Source organism: Crinia signifera, chromosome 1 (genome assembly GCF_055691185.1).
Source record: "Crinia signifera chromosome 1, ASM5569118v1, whole genome shotgun sequence".
NCBI classification, from domain to species: domain Eukaryota; kingdom Metazoa; phylum Chordata; class Amphibia; order Anura; family Myobatrachidae; genus Crinia; species Crinia signifera.
Window position 1 is genome coordinate 432,993,437 of NC_139217.1, and position 27,299 is coordinate 433,020,735.

General features: G+C 47.0%; 1 protein-coding gene across 1 annotated transcript; it reads right to left on the reverse strand.

The window, feature by feature from the left end:
• Nucleotides 1–26,644, reverse strand: PPWD1 (peptidylprolyl isomerase domain and WD repeat containing 1). The gene is made up of 11 exons (XM_083152950.1): nt 24,982–26,644; nt 24,370–24,472; nt 19,839–19,939; nt 18,972–19,092; nt 16,959–17,406; nt 8,796–8,986; nt 7,166–7,355; nt 4,945–5,126; nt 3,760–3,841; nt 2,258–2,440; nt 1–268 (listed from the first exon to the last, which is right to left on the reverse strand). The coding sequence occupies exons 1-11, from the start codon at nt 26,300–26,302 to the stop codon at nt 125–127; spliced, it is 3,066 nt and encodes a 1,021-aa protein (XP_083009076.1). The 5' UTR covers nt 26,303–26,644; the 3' UTR covers nt 1–124.
• Between the last annotated feature and the right edge of the window lie 655 nt (nt 26,645–27,299).

The window sequence follows — 27,299 nt, forward strand, 5'->3', positions numbered from 1 at the left end:
TACGGATTTACTTTTTTTATTATTTTTTTAATAAAATAGAACTAACGTTGTCAATAATTGAATGTGCACCCAATATATAAAATCACAATGACTTCTGTACAAATACCACAAGATTAAGAACAAGTTACTTGACAGTGATGCTGATGATAGTAATGTCTTCGTAAGGTTTGTCAGTCTTCGGGTTAACCTTGACATTTGAGATCCTCTGGACGACTTCCATCCCTTTGGTTACCCGCCCAAAGACTGTGTGTTTGTTGTCTAGCCAGGGCTGTGAGAGAGGAGAAAACAGATAGAGGATGAGCGATAACTTGGGTCCAGCTCTCCCGTCAGAGACACCACATTACCTTCTACACGGGGGAGCAGACTGACAGAAGTAACTGGAGTGAGCACATTGCTTGCCAATATGCAGTGAAGAATTATACACACATGTGGATCGTGTTTCGGGGAAGACCAAGCTGATTAGAAGAAAGACATGATGCAGTGTAGCTATTAAACGTAGAAATCACAAACAGTCCCTATAAAGCTTCCAGTGACTTCATTTGTTAATTAAAGCATTAATGCCAGAAGAACTAAAGCCATGTGAACTGGACAGATCTAGTATTATACAACAGAACTGGGGATTTTAAAACCCCTTTAAAAAAAAAAAAATCTCAAAGAGAGAATTTCCAGCCACGAGGAATATTCAGTTGTATGGAGCAGCTGCACTGTAGGACCGACATTTATCACCAAGACCTCTGCTGTGGGATAACATGTCAAACTGGTCAGCTAGGAATTACTTGCGCACATGGAGGGTTGGATTAGATAAATGCTTAGGCCTGTACTAGAGGATTTGTTACTGGAACAGTTACAAAACACATGGTCACCCGCTGTTGCATGTATACCGTACTAAACAATACTGTTATACCTATTTGTATGGTTGTGCAGACATGCTGCATTATGTAAGATTGCGAATACAACAGGACACAAGAAACGCTGGCCAATTCTGCATCTGGGCCTGACTGACAGAATCGCTGATAGCCAGTCATTGGATAGATCACTTACAGGTTCCAGTGAATATGTGGCTTAGCACTGACAGACGTCACTGTCCAACAGGGATCTGATAACATCTGGGTTCCTTTGGATTACTGCTACCAGAAGAATGCTACAAGTGTTCATCTTACCCGCTCTTATGTCTGCATGCTAATTTGTTGATATTGCAGAGAGGGTTTTATGCATATTTAGGGATTATTTCAAAGTAATGTGATGCTGTGTACACACTACTGTGTGTGTGTGCCCAGCGACCTTAATATGGGGGAAACCAGGCGTGGTAGTCAGCATTGGCAAGTGCAGACACTTTCTCATGCTGGCAGCCATGAGGTGGGGGCCATGCTGCATATTTACCTGACCCCTGTCAGGATTCCCTCCGGTCATCCATATATATCCCATTCTAAGGGTTCAAATCAGGGACATGAGGTACCCGCAAAACAAGCCCAGCCAAACCACCCCAGTGCACCACACTAGTGAAAATGCGAAGCGTCAAAGAGTGTAGTCTAGTGTGTACGCGCTATATCATTAACGAGGCCCAATCCCGCGGGTTGTTAAAGATGTCCTCCATGTTCAGACAAGGGAAGACATAATTGGCTAGGGCAGCATGATACTATCCCCCCCCCCCCCCCCCCCCATCCATTTGCCGGCACCCCGCCACCACTGGGAACACACATCGTGTAGTGAGTACCCAGCTTAACTCACATATCAATGCAGACATGCAATGCCTGTAATGTATTAATCCAGACAACTAACACTTGCAGAGAGGGACGGCCAATATGGACATAAAGCCTGAAGGTTACGTAGCATTGTGTAACCCAGACAAAGCAAGCAAAATAATATTTACAAAGCAGATTAATGCTGGTTTTGTACACACACACACACACACACACACACACACACACACACATTTGGCCTTATTTAATGACTGCAAACTTGCTGAAAGTGGAATAATCTTTTAAAAATCCTTAAAATAAGTTTATGCTAGAATTCTGACATCAGCTCACTGAGGCAGACTGCAGCACAAGCAGACATTATAGACCAGGCCTGGCCAACCTGTGGCTCTCCAGATGTTTTGAAACTACAAATCCCATCATGCCCTGCCACAGTTTTCCAATAAGGTAGTGTTAAAACTGTGGCAAGGCATGCTGGGATTTGTAGTTTCACAACATCTGGAGAGCCACAAGTTGGTCAGGCCTGTTATAGACCACTAATGAGTATAAAGCATACTTACAGTTGGAACTACTGTTATAAAGAATTGGGAGCCATTGGAACCAGCACCAGCATTGGCCATACTGACAGTGTAGGGGCGGTCATGTCTTAGCGTGGAATGGAACTCATCTTCAAACTCTCCACCCCAAATACTTTCTCCACCCATTCCCGTGCCAGTGGGGTCTCCGGTTTGAATCATAAAGCCCTAGGCGAGAAAATAAAGATGTGGGATTATAGGGTTGCAAATAAGGGGGGGGGGAATCATTGCTGTATCCTACATAATAACATGTGATCATCCAATGCATCTTGTACTGAACGGAGCATAGAACTATATACTAGTCTTTAGGTGGCCATACACATGCAGATTTATCTTCAGATCTGTCTGGTTGGAACAAAGACATGGTTATGGATGAGAGCAAATGACAGTTGACCATTTGCTTGGAAATGCTGGAAAACTGACAAACTGTCACTCATCCATAACCATGTTTTTGTTCCAACCAGCCAGATCTGCAGATAAAGCTTACTAGTGTATGGGCACCTTTACACAAGATTTCCCAAACCCAGTAATCATAAAGATATTGTGATATTACACTGTATGTCTTAATAGGTCAGGAGCAGTTAAGTGTGAGCTGTGCTTTCCTTCCAGTAACATAAAACGGACCTAGGGGGGTATTCAATGTGGGGTCACGACAGTCAGAATCCCGGGGAGGTTTCAGATAGCTTTCTTGCAACTCAACAGACCGAATCCAAAGTTCCGCCTGTTGAGTGGCGAAAGGGGGCGTGGCGGCAAAAACTGCTGTGGAATGTCAATTAACAGATCTGCATTGTAGAACACAATGCCTCACTCTTAAATACACTCAAACGTAAATACTTAACTCCTGCCTCCATCAAACCGACATCCGTGCAATACACTGATGGAAATTAACTCTGCTTATGACCCGTGCAGCAGTCTGCATTTGCACAGAGGCTTGCCATGTAAGCATGTTACACATGTGCCAAGAATGGGGTGATTGAGTAACGCAATGGTTTCACATTCACTGGTAAATTAGATACTGGGGTTAATACCTCCTTGGCGTTAAAAAAGTTGTCACATATTGGAGATGCACTGACTAGAAGATGAATCACTTAAGAAAAAGCAGACAGTGACACGATGATGTGTGTACAAGGATTGCATGCAATGCAGTTTAGAGGAGGAGTGTCATCTGTAGCACTGTGCCTGCTCTGTAGCTGAGCGCACACATCTGGTCTGGCTCATACGCATCGCAGGCGCATCTCCACTTGCAGCTGGTGGCATTTAGGCTGAGTGAGGGCAAGTCGCGAGTGGTGTGTAAGCAGAGACGGATCTCTTCCGTCAGGTATGGTCTGATGCAAGTGTGGACTGTAAGGATAACTTATGTACACAGGTGTATGGGTGGTTACAGTTATCGAATTCAGCCCCCATAGATTTATGAAGAACACATAAAACAGCCTTTATTACCAGACTGACAACACTCCTGGATGTAGATAACCCTCCCATGCACTCACCTTTATGAGTCGGTGAAATACGTGACTGTTGTAGTAACCATTGCGGCTGTGCACACAGAAGTTCTCCACCGTCTTGGGACATCTGCATTGAAAAATGAATTATATACATTTCTTTAACTGGCTTGAGTTTTTGTTGTTTTCCCAGAGTATATTAACAAGGATAGACATCAGCACGTGGGGCGTTCTATCAGAGAGTCTACAAATGGGAAATGACGAAAAAACAAATGGGCACAATAACGCAATGTACTGGTGCGATCCTCGGAATGTCTATTTGGGGGATCAGGGAGACTTGTGATTCTGTGTTTTGGGTCCTGAGGACAGAGTTTGAGAACCTCTGGTATAGAGCATAGGTTCTTAAACTCTGTCCTCAAGGTACCCCAACAGTGCAGGATTTAAGTATATCCATGCTTATACACAGGCTACTTAATTCCTCAGTCAATTTGATTTAGCATTCTTTAAAATTGGACCATTACGGTGTCTTGAAAACCAAGGGCCTGATTCAGAATTAGGTGTAGTTTAGCGAGGATTTGCTGAACTACAAATCCTGGCACTAGGCTGCAAAGCAGAGCAAGGCTGCCCCATAAAATTTTGTGGGCACATCACCCGCTGCTTCCTGGCTGTGAAACAGGGTTCAGACCAAAGCAGCCGTTTGACATCACACAGCTGCCACAGTCCTCCCCCTGAGCAGGCTGGACATGCCTGCGATGTCCGGACCGCTCCCACACAGCAATCCGTCGCCGCCCCGCCAACTCAGACTGCGATCGCGATTCAGGGCTAGTGCATGACCATGCCGCTGAATGGCGATTTCTGCACTTTTGCGTGTAACTGGATTGGGCCCAGGTTTGGGAACCTCTTCTCTAGATCCTATAAAACATCCGTAAGAGTGCTCCGAGTATCCTGAACAAGTCACGACTTTCATGAGGTGGCTAATGTATACAGTACATGGATAAAGCACTCACTTCTGTCATTTATATGGCTATTAAAGAATATTATGGAAGCACGAGGCTGTAGGAGCAATGACTACTAATCTCTGTAGATTACCTTAGTGCTTTCCAAATATGTATAACCCACTTGGGTATCACAATATATGTGGTGAACCATTTTCCCCACATAGAACCTTCACCAGCAATGTAAGCACAATTCTCTAACATGAGATACCCTCTGGTACATTATGAAGACACCTACTCCACAGGAAAGAGTTTGACATGAATGTCCCCCATGCTGGTGTGAATGGTCGCACTGTCAGACACCCGTTTGGGACCCTCGGCCTGTGTGGCTGCCATCACTTCTTCCTTTGATGGTTTTTCATTGAAAACATCTCTATCGGAGTCAGCACTTTTTGTGTCTTCCGGATCTCGCTTAGTGAACTAAAAACACAAAATGACATTGTGTTACCCTATTTGGTATCTCATAGAGCAAGTGAAGCCGACATTTAACAATATTTAACAAAAGCTGTATATTTAGATATCTGAAATAAAGCAACTTAATGAGCCTTCTACACCCCCCCCCCATGTACTCTTTCCTTCCTCTGCAGCAAGTAGACAATGTGGGGGGAGGGTACAGATGACTCAGGGGACCCAATATTTGGTGTCACATCGTGGGCTGCTTTACAATTCATCTATGACAAATAACAGAAACCTACCACTGTCAGTATGCGCGGGTGACGGACGGGGTCCCGACAGTTGGGATCCTGACAGGCATTTACCCGACGTCAGGATCCCAACTGTCAAAACACAGACAGCCGGGTTCCCGACGGCTATTTTCCCTTGTGGGGGTCCACGACCCCCATAGAGGGAGAATAGAATAGGTGGCTCACGTAGCCCCGCAAGGGGCTTAGTTGCGCTCACCATGCTGTCTGGGTCCGGCCAGTCGGGATCCCGACGTCGGGCTAATGACTGCCGGCAGTGAGGCTGTGTTCCCACTAGATATGGGTAGACTGGGCTCTTTTGGTAGCATATTGGAATAAATATTATGTACAATTTTATGGGCATTAGAGGGGAAATAAACCTTACATGTCCTTCCTGTATAATGAATACAAGCGCCAATACATATCCTATTTTATTTGCATGTTAACCCAAGTATTGTAAATCCAAACAGATTTCCCACCCACAAGGCTGGACACCTTTATTACTACGGATTCCACTGCCCACATTCCGGCAAATCTCATCTGCTTCCACCTTGGTAGCATCTCTAGGATTCATTCTTTCCCAGATGCCACCAATACACTCTTCCTCTCCCATATTGATCACTCTAATTATCCTATTTCTGGCCTCTATGTCCCCTCTCACTGCTAGTTATATTTAATGCTGCTGCACATCTTATTTTGTTCACTTGCATCTGCCTTCCCTTCTCTACAACCTTCTTCATTGGTTTCTAATTCCCTCATAATCCAGTTCTAGCTCCTCCTCTATATTAGATTTTAGATAAAAATAATAATATAAACACTCATCCCCAACCTATATCTTCAACCTCTCCACACTTCTTCCCTCGCTCTCTTCTGCTGCTCCTCCAACTGTTGCCTCACCTCTTCTCTAGTAACTGTCTCCCACCCAACATCTCCATAGTGCCCGCCAGTTCTGCCACATCTTGTCTGTTAGTTTCACTGCAATCTTTATATTTAGGCTTTGTACTTCTGCAATGCTTACTATTGTGTTTATGTCGTTCACAGTAATCACATTTAGGTGATGCTTAAGGTGCCCAATAAACTAATACAAAAATTCCTATAAAAATAAATAAATAACTATTTACTATGGGAGCCGTACCTTTAACAGTAGAACATATGCACTCCTATGGAAATTACAGTAGGTAGGATTAAGTAAAGCTCAGCTACAACCCTTAATTTGTTTGGCTGAAAAGATCTGATACTAATTATTATAGTTTGCATATCACATTCTAACACCTGGGTGATTCGGATTACTGGTCCCATGCTTCTTATTCTTACTCTCAGAATTTTATTTCACGTTAAAGATCACCAGCCCTCTTTCTTTCTTTCGTATGTTCCTTCCTCCTGTCCTATTTGGTCTTTATCATTGGATATAAAACATTACCCATTCACGGCATTGGTTCACCATTATAGATCTCGGTGTATTACCCCTGAAGAAGTCCCTAAGGGACAAAACGCGTAGGGTTTTCTAGACCAATACACACCTAAGGTCAAATCAGGAATCAAGACACCCATGTGAAAGTATCTACTGGAAAACTTCTGTATATAGTTCAGAATAAGTGTATTTGATACTTTTTTACCGTTTGGAATAAACATATTCTATTTTTAATATGAATCTGTTGTTGATGAAAAACATTTAAGCGCACATCTACATCTTTCTCACTAATTATTATAGATCTAATAATTATTGGATAGTTATATTCACATACGTCAATGGACACTAGCATTGTAGAAGGCACCTACCATATAAAAGCGATTCTTTTTGAAGGAGGTGCACACGATGGTGGGGTCGGGCTGAATGCTCAGGAGGACGGGATTATCGGAGGCCTTCATCTCCACTGTGGTAGCAGCACGATGCTTCTTAGCCACCCCCTGGAACAAAGCAACCTGCATCACCCTGATGTTCTCCTGCTTGCCCAGGATACGCACGCACCTGCGGTTGGAGCAGATACAGGGTTACAGGGCTGTCGGACACAGAAGGGTCTCACTTGCGGACTCATGAGAAATTAAAGTGAAAACTACAGTAGCCCAGACTAATCCCGGCTAATCCCTCAACTACAGACATTATACAGTGCTCAGGAAGTCTCAGGATGCTCTTATTAGCTGGCCTCTGGCAGCCTGCTCGCGTTCCCCTTGTAAAGAACACATGGATCTATTCCTAATGTTAATATAGTGTTTTATGCGCCTGAGGGCTTCAAGTGCTGCCAGGAGACGAAAGACGTATTAACTTGTTTTCTGCTATAAAGCAAAAAAAAAATGTTCTGTTCAACTTTGCAATTGGCAGAAAAAGCTGGTTTTCTACAATTAGTATAACTGCTGTTGTTGAGGTTTTAATTACACAATACACTCTGCACAAACAAGTACACAGACCTATAAAAACTGTGGGCCTTTAATTCAGGGCAAACAATATACATCTCCATATAGTTAGCAGGCAGCTATCAAGTCCTGTGCATTATTTCACCTATCTAATTAAGAGTCTGAAGGAATTCTATATAAATTGCCCTAAGGGTGTGACCACTACTTATGTTAGACAACTCCCCTTAGTAGAATAGACTGCTCCACGTGCCCCATGGGTCAGAATATGTAATGGAACAAAAAGCCTCGAAGATGAGCAGCCACCCGGGCCTGTAGCATAGTTGGACTTGCGCCAGTTTGCACAAACACACACTGCACATGTCCCCAAAGAATGGATAAGTGCCAATGCAGATCTCCTTCACCTGTCACCAGAGGCGGAACAGGGAAGGAAGGGGTGAGCTGATGAAGGCAGAGGACAAGGGGCTCATGTAGACCTGCAGAAACTCGCATTTCCACTTGTTATATTTGTTGAACATGTTACAGGACAGTTACACACACATGCTGATGAGGGTGACCTCAAGTAAGGCAGGTGCACATTCTGATGTCAGCTTGCACTCATTTTATGGTAATGCTAGGCTAATTTACTAGGTTCTAATTATGGATGTATTTGCAGCAAGTATGACTGTGGTCCAGTATTTTGTTTTGTGTGTTGCTTACACACTTGTAGATATCTAAATATACTATTAAATATTAAACCTAATATAAAATATTTTTTATTGCAAATTATTTTTTGTTAACTATTTTTCTTTATTATTTTACATTTTTCTTTTTTTACTTTGTATTTGATTAGATTGACTAGTTTTTTATTTTACGGCTGTATGTTTGGTGCTGTCTGCACGCAAACTCTGATAAACGAGGGCTTTTTAAACCACACGGTAAATATGGCAACATTTACCTGCCGGCATACTTACTGTAAGGTGTACCTTAAGGGTGCAATCGCTAATGAATAACCGACATGTTTGAGCGTTGTATCCGCACGGTGTTAAAGTATCAGTAATGTGCCAGCACAGCCTCTCACCTATTGGTTTCTATATTAATCACTTTTATGCCCAGCATCGTCCCATACAGCACAAAGTGGCCGGTTTCATCAAAGATGACATTGATTAATTTAATGGCATCCACTTTCTCCAGCTCCCGCTCCACTGCCATGCGCCTCCCAAATTCCATGTCCGGGAGTTGCTGACGCATCTGCTGTAACTCTGTAAACATCTGTAAAGAGGAAAAAGACATCTGTAGTGAAGACAGCCAGTTTTATCTTTAATAGATGATAATTTTCGGTACTTGTGTAGTTTCATGGCGGCACTTCCCAGCAGATCGTATGCAAATCGCATGCGCATATTTGCATACAATTTGCTGTACGCGTCCTCCTGACCTGTTCATACCCCCACTATCCACGTCGGCGTGAAGTTGATTTTATAAAGTGTGGAGAGGGCAGCGAGCCCCGCGAGGGGACGTGGAAAACGAGCCCGAAGAGTAGCGAGCCCCGCAAGGGTCCGCGGAATACACGTCAGGTAATCCATGTCCGTTCGCCACCCTTCCGGCTCATTTTACGCGTCCGCTTGCCACGCTTCGGGCTCGGTGGCTTGCTGCACTCGCCACACTTTATAAAATCAACTCCACCGACATGGATAGTGGGGGTATGAACAGGTTGGGAGGACGTGTACAACGTCTCCTCTCGGGTCTCGCTGCTCTTGCCATGCTTCCGGCTGACGTGGATAGTGGGGTTGTGCTAAATCGCATCGCGGATCGAATCACATGCAAATCACACACGATATTTGCGTGCTATTTGCATATAGTTCGATCTACAGGGAAGTGCCGCCGTGAAACTACACAAGTACCGAATTTTCAATTAAATAATTGAACACAGTTTAAAATACATCATGGTACTGTCACTCTAATTTTTTTATTTTATTTATCACTTCAGTAATTGTGAACTTCATATCCCAACATGCCCTGCCACTGTATTTCTATTAGGACTTGCTATAGGTCAGTGGTAGCCAACCCTAGCCCTCGAGAGCTACCAACAGTTCACATTTTCCAGACAACCTAGCTGCTGCACAGCTGCACTCATTAATCATTGACACATTTTAAAAGATACACAGATGGAGCTAATTAGCTCACTTGTGATTCTGTGAGGAGACCTGCAAAACATGCACTGTTGGTAGCTCTCGAGGACTAGGGTTTGCTACCCCAGCTATAGGTCATGCCGGAAAATGTAGTTCCACTGCAGCTGGTAGGCCACATGTTGAATACTCTAGTCCAAGACCATGCAAACGTTAGGTTTCCTGCCATTTTTGGTGGGTTTTAAACAGCTTTCTTTAAAAAAAAAAAAATTAAAATAAAAGGACACATTTGGAACTGTAGTGGTGCCAAAACGAAAAAAAAAAGAAAAGAAAAAAAGGTCAAGAAACTATTGTAAAACCCTAGCAGTGAACAGATGCAGGAAGGTAACTGCTAAATTGGAACCAAACGTATAGCACAGCGTAGACATGTATCAAGGTATCTGGACAACCAGTATGCATGAGACGCAGTACCGGTTTTAATGGGTGTGGTATAGGGTTCCGACAGTTGGGATCCCGACAGTCATTAGCCCAATGTCGGGATCCTGAATGGCCGGACTCAGACAGCATGGTAAGCGCAACAAAGCCCCTTGCGGACTCGCTGCGCTCGCCACGCTGCGGGCACGGAGGCTCGCCACCTATTCTATTCTCCCTCTATGGGGGTCGTGGACCCCCACGAGGGAGAATAGCCGGTGGCCGTCGGGAACCCGTCTGTCTGTGTTTTAACAGTCGGGATCCCGACGTTGGGTAAATGACTGTCAGGACCCCGTCCGGCACCCGTTTTTTTTTTTACACATCTCTCACAGAGATGCCGACACTCAAAGGGTTAAGCACAATAACTATAGATTCATGACTAACAACATTTATAATAGCAGGGGAAGAGCGGTGTTGACATAAGCAGGTTACACACTGGAGTGACAGTGTTTGTTCAAAATAAATCAGAATCAATGTCCGTGAGGGAGTTTAATGAAGGACCGAACAATCATGTTGTGTCCATCATTAGCATAAACAAGGTCACTCATCTCTAGGTTTGATGTGACCATCACTAGCAATCAGAGGAGAGCACAATCACCCATATACAGTAGGTGTTTTATCATTACAAAGTGGCAGATCACAATACCTATTATTAAGGCTAGCCTAAAGAGAATAAGATACTTTCTAGGAGTCCATAAGGGATACTGGGGATTCACTTAGTACTATGGGTATAGAAACAAGGTGTGCTGACTCCTCCCCTCTATGCCCCTTCCCACAGTTCAGTCTAGGTAAAACTGTGCCCGAAGGAGGAAGACATACTTCAGAGAAGGAAACTTAAGATACAAGTGCTGAGACCAACAAACCAACACACCATTCATAACAGAAAACAACAAACTGTTGTAATAACTTGCAATACAAGTACCAACTCCACCTGCAGAATGGCAAACCACTAAGGAGGGCGCCCAGTATCCCCTTATGGACTCAGAGAAAAGGATTTACCAGTAGGTATATAATATTCTATTTTCTCTATCATCCATAAGGTATACTCCGGATTCACTTAGTACTATTGGGATGTCCCAAAGCGTCCAGGACGGGTAGGAATGTGGTGAGTCTGTTGCAGCACCACCTGCCCAAACTGGGTATCCTCTTTGGCCAGGGTATCAAATGTGTTCTTCCCAGATCAAGTAGCGGCTCGGCAAAGTTGTATGGCCGAGTGGGCCCTAACAGAATTTGGAATAGGTAAACCTGCCGAAGAATAAGCTTGCTGAACAATCAGCCGTATCCAGCGAGCAATTGAGTGGTTTGAAGCAGGACAACCCCTTTTGTGAACGTCATACAACACAAAATGGAGTCAGACTTCCTAGTCCATGCCATCCTAAGAAATCTTTAAAGCACGGACAACATCCAAAGATTTAGGAATGTCCAAGGAGCCAGACCGAGCTATAACCACAATTGGCTGGTTAAGATGAAATGTTGAAACCACCTTTAGCAAAAACTGCGGTGGAGTCCTGAGCTTTGTTCTGTCCTCGAAAACCTTCAAATAGGGGGACTTACACAACAAAGCCCCCAATTCGGAGACCCGTCTAGCCGAGGCCCATGCCACAAGCATAACCACTTTCCACATAAGGAACTTATCCTCAACGGAGTCCAACGGCTCAAACCAGGAGTATTGCAAAAAGGTCAAAACCGCCGACAGGTCCCATGGAGTCGTGGGCGGTACGAAAGGAGGCTTGATGTGCAAAATGCCTGAACCTCTGGTAATAAAGCCAACTTCTTCTGAAAGAAGATGGACAAGGCTGCTATCTGCACCTTGATGGAACCCAAAGCCAGCCCCATACCCACTTAAGCCTGCAGAAACTGGAGGAACCAACCCAGTCGGAAAACCAAAAAGGAGAACATCGTCTCCCTTCAGCACCATGACACACATCTCTTCCAAATCAGATGATAGTGTCTGGACGTCACTGGCTTTCTAGCCTGAATCATGGTAAGGATTCAGTTTCCCAGAATACCCTTCCTGGCTAAAATCAGCTGCTCAACCTCCAATCGGCCTCTGGGACGCACCCACAGCAGTTTAAATAGATTTTAACATGCCTTCAATGTTTCTATCGGCCGGATCCTTCAAGGCAGCCACCCCAGGAACTGGCAGGAATGTCTTTTTTTTTACAGGAATGAGACTGCTACTGGCGGGATTTCCCAGACCCCTCTGTCCTCTAGAGCAAAGTGAAAGGTGGACACTAGATGCTTGGGAATCTGAAATCAGGGAATGCCCAAGCTTTTCTGAAAAGGTCATCCAAATCCTTAAATCCAGGCGTACTTAAAAAAAACAAAAAAAAAACATACAAATGAATGGTAAGCCACTGATTGGCTGAGAGCTCTCAGCCAATCACTCGCTGCCCATTCATTTGTATTTTTTTTTCTTTTTGAATGTAGGTTGACTCCCAGCCCCTGAGCCGCTTATTTGTGTCCCCTTCGCCCGGCTCTCCCCCGCCACCTCTTGTAGCCCAGTGTGCGCTCTCCCCCGCCACCTCTTGCAGCCCAAAGCTGCCTGTGTGCGCAGGAGGATTATGGGATCCTCCCAGAGGGTCCTATGCCCCCTGCACGTGTGCCACACAAATTAACCGGGGAACCCCCCCAAGCAGGGTCACCGGCTTTTGCTCACCACTGAAGTTTTCAGACATTTTAGGGGTTTGCGGCAAGCTGCAGGCGTGTGTGCCATGGCGCAATGCCAGGCAATACACTAATGATTCCAGATCATGTTCTGGCAGCGGGCACCGGAGCAGCACCTGAAGAGGTCTGCATCTGCCACCCCCCTAAGCTCCCACTTTGCTGGCATGCTGCATGTCCAAGTAGCATGCCCAAATAAATTAAAGTTTAAAATAAATTGAAGAAAACTCTCTGGAGCACCAGTGTGTGCATCCTCTTCTGAGGGCACATTTTTCTAAACTGTGCTGCGGGAGTGGGCATAGAGGGGAGGAGCCAGCCACCCTGTTTGAAGTTTTATGTGCACAGGCTCCTTTGGACCCCATCTATACCCATTGTACTAAGTAAATCCCCAGTATCCCTTATGGATGATAGAGAAAATTATTAACCCTAGGCTACTGATTTTAAAGTGGGAGTAACTACCCAGGAAGATGTGGGCTTGGACCACAGCAGATGCAGAATCCTCAGGACTCCAGTACTCTGGGTGTATTTGTTTGCGTCAAGCCATGTTCTAAAAGACAAGGATGTGGGAGCACACACAGCGGAATATACAGAATTTGCGCAATATAAACGTTTTTATTTATGTAAAAAAAAAAATTAAAAGAAGAGAAGTCTGAAATCTTTGTTGCTCTGTCAGACAGAGACAAATGTTTATAACTACCAGTAAAGAATAAAAAAGTGGGGATGAAAAAAAAAATATATAGAACACCAGGTTGAAGTTGTTAGCGGTAATAAAAATCACATCTATACCTAGAATGGTCTTACATCTGGCCCAAATCAGGGGCAATCGTCTATAGACCACAAATTCTTGCTACCCAACAAATGTCAAACATTCCCCCCACTGCAGAACATGAAAGAACAGCAGCTCACTTCTGACCTCTTATATTGTTTAACTTGGTGTACAAATAAAATGGAAAGTATTCCTATTAGTGACTGCTGAGAGTCTCTGTGGAGCGCTTACTCAACATGTTAGAGATCTGTGCACGTCTAGCTAACATAAGGGACCCACAGCTAGGAAAGCGTTATTCTACACCAGATCAACAGAGTTACAAACTGAATATTCAGATTGTGATGAAATTAGGTATATAAATTGATGCCTTGGGTGTGTAGATAACTTCAAAGTCTTAAGGCCCGTACACACTAGTTGGAAAAAAACAGCAATCATCATAGATTTTCAGCTGAAAAATCGCCTAGTGTGTATGTCCCACCGCTGTCCGACTAGCGATGATCCATCTGCTGGTTTTACAAGCATGTCTGGCGATTATGGTTAATTTTTTATCATTGCTCAGTGTGTATGGCACCGAACGATGATGGCCCAAAGATGTTCCGGCGGCCAGCCCTGCTCCCTCCACCTGCTCTGCATGCTGCCCGGCCCTCCCACTGCTCCGCGCGGTACATACACACACAGAGCGGCCGGGCCACCCAGCGCTCCCCCTGCTCCATACGGAGCATACACAAACAGCCGTGCTGCCCTGCTCCCTCCCCCCTTGTTCTGCCGTAAACGATGTCCGACCTGCCACCTGCTCCATACGAAGCATACATGAACGGCGGCCAGGACCGCCCCCTGCTCCCTCCCGCTGTCCTTCATCCTGCTCCATAGATTACATGGCGGCTGAGCAGGAGGGAGAAGCAGCCAGCACCCCCCAGTGCAAACTGAGTCCACTGCCACCAATGTTTCATGATATGCTGGTAGTTACCAGCAAACCCCTTCCCACCAATATTAAAAAATGATCCGGTAACGTAAACATTGCTGACGCGGGCCAATGTCTATGTTACCAGTAACACTGCCCACCAATGCTTGAAAATGAGCTGGAAATGTAGACGTCGCTAGCACAGGCCAACAATGTATACGTTACCGTAGTCTCTGTCCACCAATTTATATTATTTATGGCTGGAACACAGGGAGAAAACCTCAATCACTAACAATCGCATGGGTTTCCCCATTTGCAGCCCCCGAGTCTAGCAAGTCAACTGCCACGTGGAGACTGAGAGCACCATTATGGTATGTGGCCTTCCTCCCAACGGTCGGCTGCTGTATTTTCCGTGGCACTCCCAGAAAACGCAGGCGTGCCGCCCACAAACAGCCGCCGGCTGAAAATCTACTTGAAAATAGTCAATGATGGCTGACTGCATTCGCAAGGGGACCCTGCACATGCACTGTCATTTGATAATCGGCAGGGCTGCAAACACGTCTGAATCGGGCCCATAGGCCAAAGTTGTTGCTTCCCTTTAACAGTTTACAACATTTACATGGAGATAAACCGTTGGTGGACAGCAATAACCCATGATCGTAAAAAAAAAAACAGTGCGTTTTTTACTCAATTGTGAGGACCTAGCCCTAAATTTTCAAATATGGGAGGGTCTTCACTGCAGCCAAGCCCCAGCGGAATATTGATTACATCCTGTATGGATAGATCAAACTTCTCCCATTATGTAAACCCCGCCCATTATTTAAATAGCCTTCCTAATTAAACATTTTCAGCCAAAGTCTTTCGCCTCCAGAAAACCTCTTGCTCTTTTGGGAAAATAGCTCAGTGTGTACGCACTACTTTGGTGACAGATCTATCTATCAGATTTTGGCAATTTCTTTTTAAATGAAAATCTCCTAGTGTGTATGGGCATTTACGCTGATACGTATATTGGTTTTGAGGTTATATGCCTTTAAAAGCTGCAATATTTTAATATTTTGCTAATAACTTTTTATTGCATTTGCAGATCATCAAATGGTCCATACACACTGGGCACTGGATAATACCAGCAGATGAGCGGCTTTCCCGGCAATGATGCGGGAACTCGCATCACCGCTCATCCCCGGGCCATACACACTGGGCGGGCTTTGAGCTGGAAGCTGCTCAAACTTGGGTGTTTTGAGCGGCTTTCAGCTCAAAGTTGCCCAGTGTGTACAGAGCTACAGAGTTGGGCAATGTCTCATTAAGTAGCAACATCCAACCCAAAGCAGCAGCACCTAATGGTAATGATCTGTAGCAATCTCATTAACACCAAGCCATTGCTTCCGTCCTTTATATCCCATATTAACTTCTATTTTTTACCGTTTCCTCTCAATCTCATCCCTGCCTATTTATAGCTCAACATGACTATATACTGCCTGGTGAAGCCTGGCCACTTTGATAATGAATCATTAATTGCTCTTCTTTTTACACTTTTGTTAATAATGGCAGATGTAAAGGTTCGCATTAATGCCCCACATCACTGACGGAGGTCTTGGGTTTGATTCCCACCACAGCCTGACAAACACCAACCATAATGTGTGTACAAGGTAAGGAATATAGATTATGAGCAGGAATTGATCTCAATGGTCTAATATTTTCTCTACAGCGCTGTGGAATATGCGTGCTTCATATAAATAACAATAATTTATAGCATCCCAAGCACATTGCTTGTTCTCTGGCAAACTAGAAACAAGTCCAACATAATGTAGGTTGGACTATTACTTGCTCCCCTGTGAAAATGACCATGTCGTTATATGGTGGACAGAAGCACACTTGGTTAAATGAAAAAATGTTGAAAAACTTTTCTGAAAATACAGTGTTGCAAAAAAAATCATGATGCCGACTAAAAATAATAGGTTCCTTTTCAAAATTAAATTGCTACGGGCAACGTCCCATCTTCAATAGAACACCCATCTTAGTAAATTTACCTCAATGTGTGTCTAGCTTTACTCTTCACGGTGGCCTCATCATGCCACCAATGAACTTTGCTTATCACATAATGCCCATCTAATACCCAATTCCTCTTCCTATGACATAAGTGTAGGTATAACGGAATGTGTATAACTGATCACTGCGACTTCACATAAGATACATTGCACAAACATACATGCGCTTAACTCTGCTTACACTTTCAGGAAACTAAACAATAAATAACCTACACACACACACACACACACACAGGTTAAACTACTGACACTTTAAACGCCGTTTACTTACACTCAGAGACTCATCAAAGACTCTCATCAGCTTCCCTGTTAAAAATCGAAAGATCCGAACTTTCCTGTCGGATCCAATCGTGGCGATCTTCTTACCATCCGGAGAAAAACTGATACCCGTCAGGCAGGTCTTGCACTTGGCAAACTCGTAGAGATCAGTGTCTGTTTTGAATTCCCAGTGGACATTATTGGGGAATTTGTAGCCCCGAGGTGGCCCGGTCCAGTACTCAATCATCCCGCTCTTGTCCGATGACACAACCACTTTGTACACAGGGTTTAGTCTGATTGCAGTTAGGGGAGAGGAGTGCAGCTTCTCAAACACATGCATGGGCTTATTATCTCCGCGGCCATCGTATACAAAGATCTTCCCTGTGCTCTTCTCAGAGCAGGCTACTGCAGAGATCGCATCTCCAGGGCAGTACACCCACTCCGACTGACCGGGGTGATAGCTGGAACAGACAAAAACAAACATCTAGCAGATAAAGGACAGCTCTTAAAAAAAAAAAGACAGCACAATAATATAGGCTGATTATTTAAAACGGTGTATGATGCAAAGAGACTCCCTTCAAATTGCATTGTGATAGATTTGTGTGTCACGGTATCAGCCTGGAGGCTCCCCAGGTTCCCCAAAGTATAATATATATGTGTACTATAAAAGCTTCATAAACATAACAGAGGACCTGCAAGTGGTTAATAAGCCATAATATACAAATAAAATCTTACAGTCATTAAACCTTTTAAACCTAACACAACAATGTTATATGATGTTACTGCATACTATGGGGGCATTCAAACTAGGGTCACGACCGTCAGGCTGGCCCGACAGCCATGATCCTGTCCCGTTCTCGGCCGGCTTGACTTGAAATCGGCAGGCGGGAATCAATGTCCCGCATGCCGAACGGCGAGAGTGGGGCATGGCCACGACTTACGGCAGTTCTCTCAAAACAAGCCTGACTGCTTCTAAAGTCGGGCTTGTTTTGCAGAGAAGCCTGTTCAATGCTGTCAGGGAAAGACATAATTTCCGATGGAGGAAATAGAGGCGGTGGATTCAATACCCCCCTATATCTTAGGCGAGAAAATAAGGCATGCCCATGTACTAACATGGTCAACAATGTAATTCAAGGCCGGTGCATATGTATCAAAGTTTGCAGAAAGATAGAGAGAAGACAGATAATGTAATATCCAATCAGTTTACAGGTTGTATTTTAAAAATGACAGGAGCTGATTGGTTGGTATATACCCACACACCTCTAAACCACAGGTAATCCTGAATACTGCAGGCATGCTGGATTTCCATATAACAGGGCAGCAGAAGCCAAATAAAAACACTTCAAATGTAAACACTAGCAATTTGGAGAGTTAGATCATATATTACATAGGTGTCTATCAGATCCTTCAGCGCAATCATCAGGCCAGGTGTATTATAGACGGGATACGGTCATTGGGTCTCCAGCATGATGGTCGACATGCAGGATTTTGAGCCAAAATGTGCCAACAGGCGGTATTTCATGCCCTACCATCCACAAGGGCGTGGTGTGCCGAGTGTAGCGATGCACCGTGCACAAAGCATGGCTAGCCATGCCAGGGGACGCCGTGGTACGTTTTGGTGTCCATGTCGACAAGACATGTGCGGACAAGAGGTATTACATGCCCTACCATCCACTAGGGCATGGTTGGAGAATAAAATAGTATGCCGAGCGCAGCGAGGCGCCGTGCCTGGAGCATGCCGAGCGCAGCGGTGCTATGTTTTAGTTTTATGTTGACATTCCAGTTGAGAAACAAACAAAAAAAACACGTGTCGACTCTTTCAATGTCGACCATAATGCTGGTGACCTAATGACCCATACCCTTATAGACTGTATGCTTTCTGCACAACCGGTGTACATTTACTTGCATAAAACAAGACATGCAGACACAGATTATGTTTATGTTCATGCAGACTATTTGTTCGGAAAAACGGACACTTGTGAATGTGACTACTTGTAATTGTACAGATATAATGAGAAATACGTACCCAAGCTTCAGCATGTTAATCATGTCAAAGTTAACAACATCAAAGACTTTCATGGCTTGGTCCTCCCCTACCGAGCACAGAAGGGCCCCTTCAGAACTAGCAGCGATGCTCTCTATCACTCCTGCACCAAGGAACACATATATATACATATATACACACAAATTCAAACACCTCAATGTAAAAGGACATAAACTAGCTTCATCTTTAGCCGTTGCTCTGTTATAGTAACATTTACCCACATTTACACACATTAATAACAATATGAATTTAAAATATCAAATTTTTGGGGGCGAAGGGCGCTGATCACTTGGGAGGGCCCATTTGCACTTCAAAAACAAAATTTTGGGTCACTGGACCTGCAACATACACTTTAGGCCCATACACACTGGGCGACTATGCCCAGCGTGTATGGACAGCGATGATGTCAATCATCGCTGCGGGGTAAGCCGCTCAGTGCATACACGCTGAGCGGCTTTCCCCCTGCCCAGCGCCAACGGACAGGGGGAGGATAGCGTTGCATAGCAGATCGCTATGCAAAGCCGTCCTGAAAGCCGCACATCTGCTGGTATAACATCCAAGCATGCCCTGCATCAGTTGTAGCATGGCCAAATAGTAAAACTGTAGCAGGGCATGCTGGTATGTGTAGTTCAACAACAGATGGAGTGTCAAGGTAAGCCATCACTGACCTAGAGTCTACCTGCAGTATCATTATGCCTCAGGTGGTTGCCAGCCCTACCAATTGCTGTGCACTGCTACAGAGTCTGGAGTGGAGATGTTCTCACACCTATAATTGCTTAGATTGTTCTATAAGACTAGTAAATGATGTTATTTTATCATCCTATAAGTCACTGAAGTTAAAATTTTTACCTATATGACTACGAAAATGTTTCACAAATTCAATTCCCTCTTCCACTTTCTTCCAGAATTTGACATGCCCGTCATGGCTTGCTGTTATGATGAAGTCTGTCCTGTCACAAGAGGAGCAAAGGCATTATAGCAGCTACCATAATATATCTATATAATACTATCACTGCAGGATATGCAATATAATACATGTACATTCAAATCTCCTGCCTGGTCACCAGCTGTTGCCTCCCAAAGCCCTCACACCTAGGCCCGGATTCAGCTTGGCTCAGCAAGCACCGAACATCGCTGCTTACCATTCACTAACACATCCTCTCGCATGCATCCGCTAGCAGGAGAACTCATTCGATGGTCACGACCATGGAATGATTTCTCCTGCCTTCGGAAATAAAACTCAGTCTCAACCGACTTATTTTCTGCGGTGTCCACCAAAGAGGGGGCAGGCGATGACATCCTGTGATGTCAGCCACCCACCCCCCTGGCAGGCATTGGCCCACCTGTGTACCCATGGGAACGCCATGGCTAAAGTTAACAGATAAGAAGGTTGACAGTCAAAGGGCAACATGAAGTTTTTCACAATTTTTGACCCTAATGTCGACATGTACATCATCTTAAGCAGCCCATACACGCTGCTCTGTGGGCGTGCTGTACTAGCCCGGATCACATTGCATTGCATGTGCATCCGTTGTGCATGCAATGTGATGAAACCTAAGTACAACGGATGCACATGCAATGCAATGTGATCCGTGCTAGTACAGCACGGAAAGCACGCCCTCATAGCAGCGTGTATGGGCTGCTTTAGTGCTGGGGTAGCCAACCCTAGTCCTCGAGAGCTACCAACAGTGCATGTTTTGCAGGTCTCCTCACAGAATCACAAGTGAGCTAATTAGCTCCATCTGTGTATCTTTTTAAATGTGTCAGTGATTAATGAGTGCAGCAGCTAGGTTGTCTGGAAATGTGCACTGTTGGTAGCTCTCGAGGGCTAGGGTTGGCTACCACTGTCTTAAGGCCCCCATACATTAGGCCGACTTGTCCTAGGGACAAGTCGGACCCAATTTACCTGCGAGCCGCCCGGCAGCTCCCCGGGAGGCTCACATACAATTTGGCACTTGATGTGCCATTTTTACATGGGATAAATCGCATGCGATTTATCCCATGTAAAAAAAACCCGGGGAGCTGCAGGGCAGTGAGCAGTAGTGGGGGCGGGCAGCGGCAGTAGTGGGGACGGGCAGCGGTGGTGGGGGCGGCCAGCGGCGGTAGTGGGGACGGGCAGCGGCGACGGGCGGCGTTTGCGGTGAGCGCAGTGTACTTACACATAGCAGCAGCGGCGGGGACGGGACGCGCAGTGGCGGCTATTATATTTTTAAAATACTCGTCAAATGACCGGCCGCTCTCTGATTGGCTGAGAGCTCTCCGGCCAATCAGAGAGCGGCCGGTCATTTGACAAGTATTTTAAAAATATAATAGCCGCCACTGCGCGTCCCGTCCCCGCCGCTGCTGCTATGTGTAAGTACACTGCGCTCCCCGCAAACGCCGCCCGTCGCCGCTGCCCGCCCCCACTACCGCCGCTGGCCGCCCCCACCACCGCTGCCCGCCCCCACTACTCCCCCGGTGTCTATGCATATGCCTGTCAGGTGGCAGGCATATGCATACAGGGAGGTCGGACGTGATCGTATGTACAGACCGTCCGACCTCCCTGATCCGGTCCGATGCGCACGGGACCGCGCATCGGATCGGATCAAATGTCACATACCTACGATTTTGGGCCGATTTCATCCGATTATCGGCACAAAGTGCCGAAATCGGATGAAATCGTCCCAAAATCGCATAGTGTATGGGGGCCTTTAGTGTAATGCTGCACTCGCCATGCTTCGGGTACAGTGCCTTGCTGCGCTCAGCACACTATTTTATTCTCCAACCATGCCGTAGTGGATGGGAGCGCATGAAATACAGCTGTCGGCACATGTCAACTAAAAAAAAAAACTGAAAAACTCATGCCAACCTTTCCCATGTCAACCTTCAGCGATCAAAGTAACCCGAACTCGGTCATGTGATAGCAGGGGAAGGTGGTGCGGTGGATGCCTGCTAAGCGTTTTCACAAATCTGCTCAGAACACTACTTCATGTGACTGTGGTTACCATGGTAAACAGATGATAATTAATAAACTGTATAGTTATTGATGCACTTCATTTTTAAATATGAAGGAAATTTTAAAATGAAGAACTTACTAAACATATAATGCAGACATTTACTAGTGCATAAGCATTATTAAATAAAAGTAGAAAAACTGGTGTGGACTATAGCTAACCATTTGCTGAACAATAACTGTTAAGACCTAGATTACACAAAACAGTTCTGAACTATTACCATTCAACCTCTACACATAAATGCTAATCGCCCAATGCTTCAAAATTACCGTAAACTGGTTGAAATCATTTGCCAATTTCATACAGTGAACTAAACATCGAGCCTATACATTGTTCAGTGTATTGAGGCATGGCTATATCAGGGCTCGACAAAACCCGGGGGCCAGGTCGCCATGGCAACCAGATTCTGCTTCCTGGCGACCAGATTTGTCAGGTAGCAGAACCCCCGGGCAGAGTGGTGGGTTAACAGCAGCGGGCAGAGCAGTTCACAACTCTCCCGGCTGCCGGGAGATGGACAGAGAGCTGGCAGCAGCGGGTCCCCTTGGCTGGTTATCCTATCAGCACTTACAGCAGCCTCGGGTGCCCGTTATCAGACATGTAAACAGATGGCGCCGTGGTGGGTTATTATGTTCAATGTAACAGCCAGCACGGCAGAGCGGTGCACAACTCTCCCGGCTGCCGCTGCATCAGAGCAGGTCCGCAGCGTGCCTATTACATAAATCAAGGTGGCTCACAATATCACTATTCAGGAGATACCACTGCAGCTCCGTTGAAATAGGCGCGCTGCTGACCTGCTCTGATACAGCAGCAGCCGGGAGAGCTGTGCACCGGGCTGCCACTATGCTGGCTGTTGTATTGAACATTATAACCCACCGCAGGGCCATCTGCTTATTTGTCTTTGTTTTAACAGGGGCACCCAAGGCTGTTGTAAGTGCCGATAGGATAACCAGCCACGGGGACCCGCTGCTTACGCAGAGGCACCAGACACCAGAAGCTCCCTCCCCGTCATTTTTTTTCTCAGTCTGCCCCTGCCTGGCATCACAGCACAGCAGGAATTCAGATGGAATTTGACACACGTTACAATGCACACAGAATTAATCCTGAACCAATCAAAGCAGGTATCTGACTTTGGGAAGGGGATAGGGAAGGGGGTGGGGGGGTATGCACACTACATCTCCTTCCAGTGTATCATGTTTTGCCCTAACCACCAGCATACATATGTCCCCCCCCCAGTGTGGCCTGCACCCCCCCTGCAAGTGCCAGCCTGTCCCACCTGTGTGGCCTGCACGCCCCTGCAAGTGCCAACCTGCCCCACCTGTGTAGCCTGCAACCCCCTGCAAGTGCCAGCCTGCCCCACCTGTGTGGCCTGCACTCCCCTGCAAGTGCCAGTCTGTCCCACCTGTGTGGCCTGCACCCCCCTGCAAGTGCCAGCCTGTCCCACCTGTGTGGCCTGCACTCCCCTGCAAGTGCCAGCCTGTCCCACCTGTGTGGCCTGCACCCCACTGCAAGTGCCAGCCTGTCCCACCTGTGTGGCCTGCACTCCCCTGCAAGTGCCAGCCTGTCCCACCTGTGTGGCCTGCACTCCCCTGCAAGTGCCAGCCTGTCCCACCTGTGTGGCCTGCACTCCCCTGCAAGTGCCAGCCTGTCCCACCTGTGTGGCCTGCAAGTGCCAGTCTGCCCCACCTGTGTGGCCTGCACCCCCTCTAGTGTCAGTCTGCCTCAGCTGTGTGATCCCCCATACTGTCTGCCCATTTGTCCATCTTTGCCCCCAGTCCAACCATATATTCATAGATGCAGCATATGGTGCTCATTCCAACCGTTTTCCCCAATCTGTACTGTACCTCTATGTCCGTCCATCCTACCCGACGATCCTGGCAATGTCTCTCCTGCTCACTCTCCTTTTTCTACCCCTATATCTCCCTGACTCTCTTGCTCTCCCTCCATGATGCTGCCTCTCTCCCCCAGACACCCTTTCTTTTAGTTACACCCCTGGCCAGCGTGTGGTATTATATGTAATGGGCATTATGGTGTTTGGTTTACTGGGTAATGGGCATTACGGTGTTTGTGTGGTACATGTAATGGGCATTATTGTGTGTGGTATAGTATGCAAAAGGTATTTCGGTGTGTGGCATAATGTGTAATGGGCATTGTGGCATGTGGGTATGTGTAATGGGTATGTGACATGTGTAATAGGCATTATGGTGTTACTTTTTGGCGCACACTGTCACTATTTTTTTCTGCTTCCTACATTTTCATCCTGGCTCCTAGATTTTTAAAAAAATGTGTCTAGCCCTGGGCTATATCATTACATCGCTCAGACCCTCATGTCACCTGCATAACCTCTCACAGACCAAACGTACATCGAGTACATGCCGGGGAACACTTACTTGGTGCATACAATGTGGGTGATAATATCTCTGTGCATATAGCTGCGCTCATACATCGGAGCACTTGGAAGATTGTTCAAGTAAACTCGTTCAAACTCAAGAACTTAGGATAAGGAAAGAAAAATAGAAAACGTTACATTGCTGGGCTTGAGGGTGTTGCTGGGGGTGAGGGTGGCAGACGGAGTGGGGGGGGGGGGGTGAGGGGAGTGAGGGCCGGCAGTCGGGAGGGGGGGTGCTGGGCGTGAGGGATGGCAGTCGGGAGGGGGTGCTGGGCGTGAGGGACGGCAGTCGGGGAGGGGGTGCTGGGCGTGAGGGACGGCAGTCGGGGAGGGGGTGCTGGGCGTGAGGGACGGCAGTCGGGGAGGGGGTGCTGGGCGTGAGGGACGGCAGTCGGGGAGGGGGTGCTGGGCGTGAGGGACGGCAGTCGGGGAGGGGGTGCTGGGCGTGAGGGACGGCAGTCGGGGAGGGGGTGCTGGGCGTGAGGGACGGCAGTCGGGGAGGGGGGGTTTGCTGGGCGTGAGGGATGGCAGTCGGGGGGGGGGGCTGCTGGGTGGCAGTCACGGGGTAGCAACTGATAAAAGGGCTGAGCAGGTCAGGTGAGTGGACAGGCACCTTTCCGCTTCTTGGTCTGGGAGGCCTCAGTGGGCAAGGGACCGATCCAGGCCTCCTCCTCTTCTTCCTCACGACGCTGCTGTTCCTCCTCATCCCCCTTTGCGCGGCGCTGGTCCTCCTCATCCCCCTTTGCACGGCGCTGGTCCTCCTCGTCCAGCTTTACGTGGCGCTGGTCCTCCTCGTCCAGCTTTACGCGGCGCTGGTCCTCCTCGTCCAGCTTTACGCGGCACTGGTCCTCCTCGTCCCGCTTTACGCGGCGATGGTCATCCTCGTCCCGCTTTACGCGGCGATGGTCATCCTCGTCCCGCTTTACGCGGCGATGGTCATCCTCGTCCCGCTTTACGCGGCGATGGTCATCCTCGTCCCGCTTTACGCGGCGATGGTCATCCTCGTCCCGCTTTACGCGGCGATGGTCATCCTCGTCACGCTTTACGCGGCGATGGTCATCCTCGTCACGCTTTACGCGGCGATGGTCATCCTCATCCCGCTTTACGCGGCGATGGTCCTCCTCGTTCCGCTTTACACGGAGATAGTCCTCCTCTTCCCGCTTTAACCGCTTCATGCCCTCCTCATCCCGCTTTGAGCGCTTCTCATCCTCCTCATCCCGCTTTGAGCGCTTCTCGTCCTCCTCATCCCGCTTTGAGCGCTTCTCGTTCTCCTCATCCCGCTTTGAGCGCTTCTCGTTCTCCTCATCCCGCTTTGAGCGCTTCTCGTTCTCCTCATCCTGCTTTGAGCGCTTCTCGTTCTCCTCATCCCGCTTTGAGCGCTTCTCATCCTCCTCATCCCGCTTTGAGCGCTTCTCATCCTCCTCATCCCGCTTTGAGCGCTTCTCATCCTCCTCATCCCGCTTTGAGCGCTTCTCATCCTCCTCATCCCGCTTTAAGCGCTTCACGCCCTCCTCATCCCACTTTGTGCGCTTCTCGCCCTCCTCATCCCACTTTGAGCGGGGCTGATCCTCCTCATCCCGCTTTAAGCGCTTCACGCCCTCCTCATCCCGCTTTGTGCGCTTCTCGCCCTCCTCATTCTGCTTTGAACGCTTGTCGCCCTCCTCATCCCACTTTGACCGCTTCTCGCACTGCTCATCCCACTTTGACCGCTTCTCGCCCTCCTCATCCCGCTTTGTGCGCTTCTCGCACTGCTCATCCCACTTTGACCGCTTCTCGCCCTCCTCATTCCGCTTTGACCGCTTCTCGCCCTGCTCATCCCGCTTTGACCGCTTCTCGCCTCCGCTGCTGGAAGATGAGGAGCTGGAGCTAGAACTGCTGCTACTACTAATACTACTGCTGCGGCTTCTCCGTGCTCGCCGCTTCCTCTCCGCCATCTTCCCTCCCGAGTCACCACTCTGCGACAGACACCCGCCGGCCTCTGAGAATTACGTCACGGCAGTCCGTCAACCAATCGATTTAGCGCCCGGCGGCCGCCTTACGTATGGGATGTAATCTGTGTGCTGCGCCGGTTGTGGTGTGGGCTGTGAGGAGACTGGAGTCTCTTATAATAATCATTCTGTACCTGGCAGACAAGTGCTGAGCTGGGACCATGAGGTTGCCGGATCTGCTGTCAACAGTATTTGTTGTGTGTGATGTGTCCAACTTATTATTACAGAGTGTCCTATAGGGTCATCAGTGCTAAGTACCCCTGTGCCCGGCGCCATAACTGCCAGGTACGGGCACTGCTTACCTGAGCTACAGCCTCAGAACATACAGCCGATGTGTAGTGAGTACATAACAGCTCTACAGTACTCACTGCACACAAAATTACACTCCCCCACCCCTCTTCCCTGATCCACACTGCACAGACAAACAGTTCTTTCCCACCTACACTACAAACTCACACAAACCTCTTATGTCGACCTAACCCATGTTGACCTTCAGTCATATCGATCTTCATGCATGTTGACCTAATGGTGTCGACCTAATGCTAGGTCAATCTAGATCATCTCTATCCTATGATCCATACCCACACTCACACCTCTTCCCTGATCCACACTACACACACACACACACACCTCTTCCCTGGTCCACACTACATACACACATCTCTATTCCCTGATTCATCAGAAATGTACATACATCTGGATCCACACAACTAAAAGGATCCTGCTGGATATTTCTTCTTCAGGGTTCCTGGGTCCCACAGGGTTAACATCGGGACTGTAATTGGATCCAGAGGACCGGGCACCAATTCTCCAAAGCTTCACGCAATGGTGCCTACTTTATATTGGAATGCATTAGAATGACAACTACAGTGGGTATAATGTTCCTACTCTCCTATGGCTACACTGCAGCAGAGACCGTCACTCACCTGAACTCTAATGAGAA

Coding starts and splice junctions, on each gene's coding strand:
- PPWD1 (XM_083152950.1), bottom strand. CDS start 26,302: ATGGCGGAGAGGAAGCGGCGAGCACGGAGAAGCCGCAGCAGTAGTATT. Junction 17,407..18,971: donor ATTAACATGCTGAAGCTTGG/GTACGTATTTCT, acceptor TGTCTGTTCCAG/CTATCACCCCGGTCAGTCGG. Junction 3,842..4,944: donor GTCAAACTCTTTCCTGTGGA/GTAGGTGTCTTC, acceptor TTTTCAATGCAG/ATGTCCCAAGACGGTGGAGA.